At 42.3% G+C, this 10,326-nt stretch overlaps 1 protein-coding gene and 1 non-coding gene across 2 annotated transcripts; one reads left to right on the forward strand and one right to left on the reverse strand.

Moving 5' to 3' along the window:
* Positions 1-4,722: 4,722 nt before the first annotated feature.
* Positions 4,723-7,914, reverse strand: LOC125015263 (myoD family inhibitor domain-containing protein-like). Its single transcript, XM_047596979.1, has 4 exons — positions 7,733-7,914; positions 7,278-7,367; positions 6,817-7,056; positions 4,723-5,272 (listed from the first exon to the last, which is right to left on the reverse strand). The coding sequence occupies exons 1-4, from the start codon at positions 7,791-7,793 to the stop codon at positions 5,001-5,003; spliced, it is 663 nt and encodes a 220-aa protein (XP_047452935.1). The 5' UTR covers positions 7,794-7,914; the 3' UTR covers positions 4,723-5,000.
* On the forward strand, positions 6,349-6,422 carry trnat-ugu. The gene has a single exon. It is a non-coding gene; the product is annotated as a tRNA-Thr (tRNA).
* Positions 7,915-10,326: the final 2,412 nt, after the last annotated feature.

Below are 10,326 nucleotides of genomic sequence, written 5' to 3' on the forward strand. Positions count from 1 at the left end.
AACCTGGTATTCATGTGGATGTTACTGATGACATCTACCACCCACCTAGACCAGACCAGATAGGTCTGATCATAATGTTGTGTCTGATTGGTGTAAAATGAAATTTACACATGAAATATACAACACTGAAATGATAACTGGTAGCTGGCTAGGTGCCTTGATCAAGGGCTGTCAGTCAAGTGCTCCCAAGCCTGTATCTCGACCTCTTGACTTTAATTGTGTTATAAACAGAATAAATCATCGTGAAAATTCGGAAGGCCTCTCTTTTCTTATTCAGTTTACTTTGTTACATATTTTAAAATTCATTGGTTTGAATACACTGTGTAGTAAAAAAACAACAGGAAGAAAAAGTCTTTCTATGTTTTCTTACTAAAGGCAGCTAAGCAGATTCATGACTGGCCTCCTGGTGCTTGAACTGCACCTTTTTCTGCAGTTACTGTTTACAGATCTGTAGATTCCAGGTATCTTACATTCAAAACAATAAAAAAATGAAAATACTGAAGCTTGCCATCAACATTATTCCCATTTTTAACCCAGTCCTCATTAGCTATATGTTTTGATGTATTCCACCGCTCCCCATCGCCTCACTCTTCCAAACACATGAAACTTGATGGCATGCGCTGGATTAGAAGCCGTTTCCCTCACTTATTAAAATGAGACAATGTGTTTATGATTGCCCCCCTCTGGGGTGTCTCTCATCCCTTTGATCCGTCCTCTCTGCGTCAGCCTCTAAAGTTCGATATTCAAATCTGGTTACATTTATTTTTGTTTCCTTTACAGCCGATGGGCACATCTGACAGACTGACTATTAGGTGTTATTATTTCCCCTTTTCTTTTCTTTTCTTTTCTTTTTTTTTTCAATCGACGCCACTTCATACACTACACACAAACCATGTCTTGATTGAGGAGGTTACAACCGTTGTCACAAAGCTTTGGAGGCAGGCGTGAATACAAATAGACAGATTCTGAATAAAGAAGCGTTTAAAGAATTGTTTTTGAAAAGCAGCTCAGGTTTAAAACAAACCGCCCCTCACTGGGTCATCTCCCGTCTGTGATGCCCAGTCTTGTTATCTCGGTATCTCAGACTGCCAGTCCAACAAGATAAAAACAAGGTGTCGGTTCTAAACCTCAAGCCTCCGACGCGCGATGAAGTTGTCAACTGAAAGATCCACCCTATTTATGAATCTTACAAGGATGCAAATGCATCTGTGATGTTCTCTATATCAGCAGGAATAAATGCATGATATTATGTACATACCACGTCAATAACAACTGAAGAATAAATGTTCAAGAAGTAATTTGTAACTTGAGGCCACTGGACTGCTCAGTCTGAGATTAACAAAAGCACTGTCAGCGAGTTGTACTCTATACACCCGGGGTGAAGCCTTTGTGAATAACAGATCCCCTACAACACAAAACAATGATTTCAATCAAAATGTGCCTTTTCCTTCAATTAATATACTTTTTTTTTAGCTTTTCTAGAGGGGATCTGGGTAAATATTTCCACACTAGACTTGGTCACAGATAATGGAGACACTTTTGGTAACCGGTAAAGAAACAAGTGAAACAATGAGTGAGTGGAAGCTTTGCATAACATTATGACCACCTTCCTAATATTGTCTAGGCCTGCAAAACAGTTGTGACTCATCAGAGAATGGACATCTGGACCTTCTGAGGGTGTCCTGTGGTGTCTGGAAACTCAGTGTCGTTAGTGAGGGGGCATTAATTTTCTCCGCTGCATGTAAACTGGAGTCATGCAAACAACAGGATTTTGAATGTGCAGAGCAGAGGTGAGGGCCCCAAAGGGAGGTCTCCTACTGTCATCAGCTAAGTTTATCAGCACACGGGCCCCAAACTGGCCCGGGCTGCCAAGTAGTCAACGGGCCTGTTGACAGGATGTGACTGTGGCTGAACCTAAGTGAGGTATTCTCACAACTTATAGCTTATAACTTATAACTTATAGCTGACACTTTAACCCCATTTTAAGCGTTTTGTGTACATGAACTTGCGTGTTGTAGCTGCCAGCTCCATTTGGAGGCAGCAAGAAAACAATAATCTGACTCTGCAGCTTAAAAATGACGGCCTCACGTTTTAACGTGTCTGCTTGTGCACAGGATAAACTATGAAATAGAATTCATTTGTGAGATTTAGAGGCGTCAAGACTCAGTTTAGCCAGTATCCCCTGCTTTCAGTTTTAATGCTAAGCTAAGCTAATGGCCTTCTGGCTCCAGCTCCACAGCTTACCAGCAGACATGATATCTCCACGGTGATACCTTGCAAAATAAAATTAAAAAAAATTTCAAAATATTAAAGCAAATACATCAAGATAATTTGTTCTGTCAGTTCTGTCTCTTTGAACAGAGTCAGTATGGGGCTCATTAATAGCCCAGTGCTGTTGTTTTTGACCGTATTATCAAATGGTCACAGTTTCTTTTGATAGGTTCACTAGTGTGTGGGCAAACTAGATCTATACTGAAAGAAATGCTTTATGTTTGTGCATGTTTGTACATTTAATGACGTTGACCCAACGAGGCCCTGAACGAGAGGGCTCTACTTCTCTGCTCAGTTTCATACAGTTTCTGATGTTATAAGATCGCAGGTTTGACTTCTCCCTGCGCAGCTCTTTTCAGCTCAGGAACGGGGCGATGCAAAACTTGTCAGCTTTTACTTGAGTATTTGTCATATAAAGCGCTTAAAGAACATAAAAGGATGCTTATTCTCTCCAGATCTCAGAAGATCTAAGCTGGCCCCTTAAAGCTGCAGCGTGAGATGACAGCAGAGAGGCAGAGTAAACAGCCAAAAATAAAACAAAGTGGCGATAAAGACAACGCTGTCAATCTGTCCGGGAGAGCCAAGAGGCTCATTTAAATCACGTTACAGCGCGTAAATCGAATTTAAGTGTCTCTTTTGCCCACAGCACGTTCAGATCGCGCCGGTGACAAGCAACAGCGGCGGCGTCTAATTTGGAGCATGGCGAGTACACACCATCAAATAAACACCCAGGTTTGTTCCACTTGTCCCCCTCAATTAGTTGTACCCTTTACCCACAGCTGGTGTGACCCCGCACACGTCACAGCTGACATTGTCACACGTCTCCGTCGGCTGCAGTCACACCGTGATAAACCGTGATAAAATGTGGATCCATATATTTGCCTGTGAGTTTGAAAATGATGACGCTTGAGTGACACTGCTTATGATGGAAAAATCTAAATAGCAAAACCAGACGCACAGCGTCAATAAATCAAACAAAAAAAGTATTAATTTGTTCATTAATTAATCACATATAAATGTTTTTAAACCCATCATGTTCTTGTGCCAAATCCTTAACTATCAAAAATGTTGAAACGTTCTTCATATAATGGAATTATGTAATTATGGATTAAATATCTGTTAGAAAGTTCTAAGTTTTTATTGACTAAACAATTATTTTCGATTCTTATTTTTAACATCCAGCTATTTTGCGATGGAATAAGGAATATTAAGCATTCAGTCTTTTTAAATAAAAGTAATAATATTATAAAACGTGGTTTCCACAGAAGCAGTGTACAAAGTAAAGGGAATGAAAAATGAGAATGTGAATTATTTCACAGTATAATTGAAGCTGCTGATTTATATAACAGTTCTCTATTTGAAATAAATTACATGCCTCGTTATTTTTAATATTTGGGGACCCAAGGTCATGTCCTCATTTCATTTTTTATTTGTGGCAACCTACATAGACTTCACCCTCCTGTATTAAAAACTTAGAGGTGATTCAAGACCCATTTAATCACCTTGTCACTCCGCGCAAACAAATAATATAATTTCTCTGCCAATTCTCAGCAAGCATTCGCTCACTTCTGATATCAGCTGCAACCACAATGAGATTTAACTCAGACTGTGCTCTACCAGCTTTTAGTGCTGGTACACGTATGTCGACATATGAATTCCACCCATGCCTACAGACTACAGTTCCCTCAGAAAACAAGGAAAAACCACACCAACACCATCTCTGTTTGTTCTTCTTGACTTTCTCTTTTTTTTTGTCTGTAATTCTTCTGAACACTGAATTTCCTTTGTATTAGGAGCATCAAAATCTTTTTCTGCTTTCTAGGTTCAACAACTGCTTGTTGCTAAACCGGTAACTTAATGTATGGAAAAGGAAGATAAACATTTTCCTCTGATGTAAAAAAAACAATAAAGTGTCAGTGAGAAGAGACTCTTTGCAACGTCTGACATGTTCCCAAGTCACACTGGAAACTCTGACACCAACAGGCAAAGACCAGATGTTTTATCTGCGACACTGTGACCTAAATCTAAGAGTGGACAGCATGTGCTCTCCGCCACTGTCAGTCCATCATCAGTATCATAAAATATCATAAAATGCTGAGCTTCCAGGTTGGGTTCGGGAGGCAGACACCCTCTCCTTTTAAGATCAGGCTTCAGACTTCCTTTTTTGATAAAGCTAATAGTTCCATCCATTAGTTTTGATACAATAGGCCTAGGCTGCTGGGGAACAATGCACTGCTCACCATTTCTTCTCTATTACAACTCATGCATTTGTGTGCTACTCCTGTCTGGCATGTCTCCACCTCCCTTTTTGAACTGTGACCTTCCGACCAACAAGGTTATTTATATGCGTTTCTTAAAGGGATGTAAACCCAACATCCAACTGAGGGCGGCAAGAATCAGACATGTTGCTCTTTTTTATTTATTTCGTGCATTTCTCTTATTTCTCGAGGAGCCTGCACTTTCCACATTGCAAGACACCCACAGTTTTGGAGCAGGTGGCATCTGAAAATACAAAAAAAAAACAACAACAAAAAAAATAAAAACATGCATATTTCTTCACATCCTGCATGCAGCAGTATCCCCACGACACTGTGGTGGAATCCCCCTTTAACTTCAGAGATTCAATAAGAAAAAAAAAAAAAATCACTTCAAAGAATGGCAGTTTGCTCTGTCCGTGACTCTTTGGGGCAGCGTCACCCGTCAGTTCATGTCCGGTGCGCGTGTCCGTCCTAGCTGCGATGGCAGATTTCGCAGCACTCCAGACAAAACTCCAGACACTCCGTGGGCTCGCAGCAGGACTCGAACAAAACCGAGTGGCAGTGAGCGTGGCAGTTGAGCTCCTCCACCGGAGCGTCCTCGACGGCCGAGCAGCAGCGGGAGCAGGCCTGGCAGCAGGAGGAGCAGAGTGCGGTGAGGCAGCAGGAGCAGGCCTCCAGCAGTCCCAGGAGCACTACGGAGCACCGGCACCACAGGCACGCCAGCAGCAGGTGAAAGCACACGTCTGTTCCAACAACACACAGAGCAGAGGAGCTGATTTAGCGACAGCTACACCTGAGGTCACCGAAAGAAGCGGCTGCGTGTGGTGAAAGCCTGTCACGCGCCATCAGAAACAGGGATTAACGACTCTATTAACCCCGAATTAATCTATGCCATGTTTGTTTGCGATGCCAAGTGGAACTTAAAAGGGAAACTATTCTGCTGCACTGATCAAGTGTGATTGTTTTTACTTAATCACAGAGCTTTGTTCAGTCCTCGGGGGAAAATAATAATAAAAAAAAAAGGCCACAGAGGCTGCCAGTGATGAACAACAACCAGGAAGAAGCTGTCAAGTAATAATTGCTCCTGCTACCCAAATTAGGTGCAGATGAAATTGCATACATTAACCCCACCGCAGTGTTGTAGTGTACCTCCTGCGATCCCAACCGGTGTGTCGTTCTGTTTTCATCCTCGCGAGCACCGAGATGGTGCGCGAGCTCATGCAAATGGAGCTGTTTTATCCTGTTTACTCAAGGAAATAAATGAAAAGGAGGTGGCAGAATTCCCCGGGGAGTGGGGTTCAGCGTTTTCCTGCTTAGCCGTCCAAATTATACACCCACGGTATGTAAGTTATGCTAATGTCTGCGTGAAGATGAAAAAGGAGCATTACGTGTGGCTGCTGTTCTGATTTAATGCACAACCTCATAGAGATAACGACATGAACACAGCGATAAACAAGGTGTGGCCTGTCACACGCTTTGGTGAGACCGGAGAAGGCATTCACTGGAAACTTTTAAGAGCTTCACTGGTTGTGTGTTACATCTTCGATCAAGATAAAAGTGATCAAATATTGCCTTATTTACACGACTTCATGTAGAAGTATCAATAACAAGTGCCTATTATTGTATAGTATAGTATAGCCTAGTATTATCTACCAAATTTCAATATGTTCTGCAGTAAAAGTTTCCCTGTCAGTGATTTACTGTTAAATATGATGTTTATGCTGTAGCTTACACCTGTATGTTGCATTTTACTGCTGTGGATGTTTCACGGATTAATAAATTTCCATTAGTTGTAGTAGCTTTAGCTCAGTGTTGCACCGGTGCTGTGGCTTAGTTGGTCAAAGCGCCTGCCTTGTAAACAGGAGATCCTGGGTTCAAACCCCAGCAGCGCCTTTCAGACACTTGGTAAAATGCATATTTAAGTTGTGGTTAATGCTTTCATTTAACAGAAACATGTCCCTGTGCAATTAGCCAATAAAGCTTTCTATTTATATCTTTACGATGGCCGGTTCTCTAAGCACTTAATTCTATGTAAACTCATAGATGAACACACTGCCATTTTAAATGTTTGCCTTCCATGCACTGCACTACACACTAGTCCCAAAGCACAGGGACCGTGCTCGTATTTGAATTCCAGCATCAACCAGTCAATCAGATCAAAACTCAGTCTAGAAGCAGCTAAACCGGTTTCTGAAAGGGTTTTGTACTAGCGCATTAAAACTAATGTACCTAGAGAGTAGATACGTATTTTAGATAGTAAAGCTTAGCCCCACTCAAACAAACCCACCAGCCGGTGTCTCAGCAGCTTCCTGGGATCCAGCCACGCCGCTCCGGCTGCCGCTCTGCTCCAGCAGCCTGGATCCCTGAAGTCCGCTCAGGCTTTGGGAGCCGGAGGGGAGCTTGTGGTCTGGGACCGTGAGACCACATCGCGGGCACGTGGTCTTCTGGAGTTCACTCCGAGGCTGCGAGAGCACACCTTCCTCCTGTGAGGCCTCAGCTGGCGGAGCAGCAGCGGACAGAGGCTGGGCTGAGCAGATCAGAAATGGAGAGAGCGTTGTATAGATCGCTATATATAAAACAGATGTGCACAAATGCACCTCATGTTTGTTTTTCTATTTCGCTATTTTACAAGCTCCTTGGAGGAGCTTGCTAACGATTTGTTTTTCAGATAAACCCCTAATGAAGAGTAACAACATTGAATTAGGTCACTGTATTGTTTGCTGTGTAGGCCTCATGGTTTCCACTTACTGCTGATGAGGCCAGTGGGTCTGGCATTTCCTCCACTAACAGGTTCACACACTGGACGGATTTCCTGGGCTGATTTCAGAGACTCGCTACCTTGAGACACATCAGGAAAAAGTCACGTTCGCTTAGGACACATGGACAATATGGATAAACAAGGTTCTTGATAAATCAGTGATGTCAGCATCCAACTTTCACTTTTTCACCAGAAAAATTGATGCAGGATGGAGATGCCACCAATGGGATGTGATCCTGCTTTATAGAGAGTACAACTCTCACAATTCAATCCCATAATATTTCAATTTGGTTTCGGGGTGTCTACACAATGGACTCAGAAAAACACGTAAACCATTCATTATATTTGACCAATAATGAGCAGCAGCAGTGACTTGAAGCCCAGCTTTAAAGCCAAACATAATGAAAACAGAGAGCTCATTTGAGATCGTCTTATCAGCACTTGCCTTTATTCTGGTTGCTCTGTTCCTCCGTCCCATCCACAGACACATTCTCTCCTGGTAACATGTCTGACACACATGACTGCTCAGGATCCTTCTTCCACTTGTGTCACCCGATCACCTTCTTCATCCCCCTTCCTCAGTCCACACAGAGAGGTCAGGAAACCTCCAGCGACACCCACCATGCCGGCGTGAGTCACCGCTCAGCAGACTGTGAGCTGTGCTGAGTGTGTGTTTTGTTGTTTTATCAGTGACTAAGTAACACTCCCCTTTCCAGTGGAGCTCCGAGCAGCCGCTCCAGTCGAGCTGGTCGCAGAGCGGAGCGGGCGGCGAATGGCCGACCGTATTCTGCTTTTAGTCACCTAACACAGTGGAGACACATACCCCACCGGGGTGTTAGCTAAGGATTGTATGTATGCATGCAAACTCCCCTGCTCACTTTCGTACACAACAATAAGAACTTGTCGTAGTTGTGTATTGGCTAGCATAAAATGTGCAAACACATCCAGTGACTAAGCCATTATTACGTTTAAGGGACTGTCAATCAAACATCTGGCCCATCCCACATGGCACCACTATACATCCACATGTACACATAATCAATAATACTGTTATTCATTTAGCAGTTGAGATTGTTTGAATCGTAACACTTGGTTGGTTGGGTATCTTCAAGAAAAATAAGGTTTTGTCAGAGTATCTGTATGTAACACCAATTTATTGTCCATATTTAGTGGAGTGTAACATGGTAGCAACACATTTAAACATTTAAACTTAAAAGTGACCAACATAGCCACCGTTCTTTTCGGTAACTACCAGAAATCTTTCCATCAGTAGAGTCTGTTGTTTTCTCAGCCTGTTCACCTCCCAAATGCACACGCTTTCTTCCCTCACTGAAAATCTCACTGCTGCTAACAGTTTCTCAGTAAGATTAAAGGTGATTTAAATGAGGAAGGAGAGTAATCTTTGAGTATTTGCTGGTTAGCCCAGAGTGCTTATTATTATTGAATGCCTTTATTATCTTCCTGTACCGAAGCTTAAAAAGTATCAAATGGAAAAGAAGAAGTCCATGCCATTGCCCGTCCTCCAGCTTGCTGTCACAGTGTGCTGACCTGTTAACCTGTTTAATGAATCACAGCCATCTACTCTATCAAGAGGCATCAAAATCTCATCTGTCCATAAAACCTTTCCAAAAGACAGCCTTTTATCTTCTGCCTCTTCATATCTTCTAGATCATTTTAGTTCGGGGGCCACATACAGTCCAGTTTGATCTCAAGTCGGCCAGACCAATAACATAACAGCATAATGACAACAGATTTTATTTATTTTTTTCGCTGAAATTTACCCACTTTGCAAGTTCATGCTGCAGGCCATATGTTTGACACCTGGGTTCTAGATAGTTCTATGCTGTACTACTGGAATACGTTGAGACTAATTGGCTTCAAGTAGCGTCACCATGTGTTGGTCATGCCACAATAATTTACATATATTTTAGACCTTTTTGACTTCTTGGTATGAGTCCTTTTTTTTTGGTCTGATCCTTAGTAACTAGTCACAGTGTAAAATACACATCCTTCCTCAGTCAGCGTCGATACTGATGTTTCTAATTCCTTATCCAGTCATTAGTTTTGTTGTCAGTGGGCCGTTAGCGTGGCTTTAGTTTTGAATCATGTGAATCAGCAGACTCTCCAACAACAAAGTAATGCTGGTAATCAGTAATCATTTGCAGTCAGTAATTTTTTAATCTTTGCTTTCCCACATACTGAGAGCGTGGCTGACGGCGTCATCATTACACGTTGATGAGCAAATGAGAAGGGAGCAGCCCTTTAAGAGGGGCTGTTGACTAACTGCTGTCAAAAGTGCTACACTGGAAAACATGTTGACTCCCCCCCAACCCCCCCCAACCCCTCGCAGTGAGTCTACGGCACATCAAAGCAATGCGTAAGTGAAGCCGTTGAAGCTGTCTAGCACCGTGCTAACTCTCCGTCAGTGAGCGCGCAGCACGGAGAGACAACCAGGAGAAAATGTCATCTAATGGGCTGACGGCGAATCAAAGGGAGCCCTGAGAGGCAACAGAAAACCTAAAGCTAACACGTTATCAGCAAAGACAATTACTGACATTAGTCAAAACAGGGAGCGGAGAAATCTTTTGTTCTGCGTCTGGTTGTGAAGTCTGCAGTCACAGCTTCACTCTGTGTGTGTGCGTGTGTGTATCAGTGGATGTGGCAAGATGATGCCGTTGGGACTGTTTGTTCCTTAATTTCATTGTTATTTTACAATTATACGCACAATGATACATTAAAGAGACACGAGGATAAACCACAGTCCGTGATCATCAAGAGCTAAACTTATATTTTTTAGTTTTTTACTAAAACATATTCAAGTTACAATCATATAGTCTATATAGGTTCTGCTTTAATTTGAGGTTTGATGTTAAACAAATGTATCATGTAAAATGTTGGAGGATTGCAGCCATTTATATATATAGTCCCTTATTATCAGAGGCTCTACTCATTCTTAAGTCATAATACTTTGCATACTTTCTGTACTGTAAAGCATCGTCCGATCAGTCTGATCATACAGTATATCCTTGTGTACTTTAT

This window comes from Mugil cephalus, chromosome 10 (assembly GCF_022458985.1).
Source record: "Mugil cephalus isolate CIBA_MC_2020 chromosome 10, CIBA_Mcephalus_1.1, whole genome shotgun sequence".
Classification (NCBI taxonomy): Eukaryota; Metazoa; Chordata; class Actinopteri; order Mugiliformes; family Mugilidae; genus Mugil; species Mugil cephalus.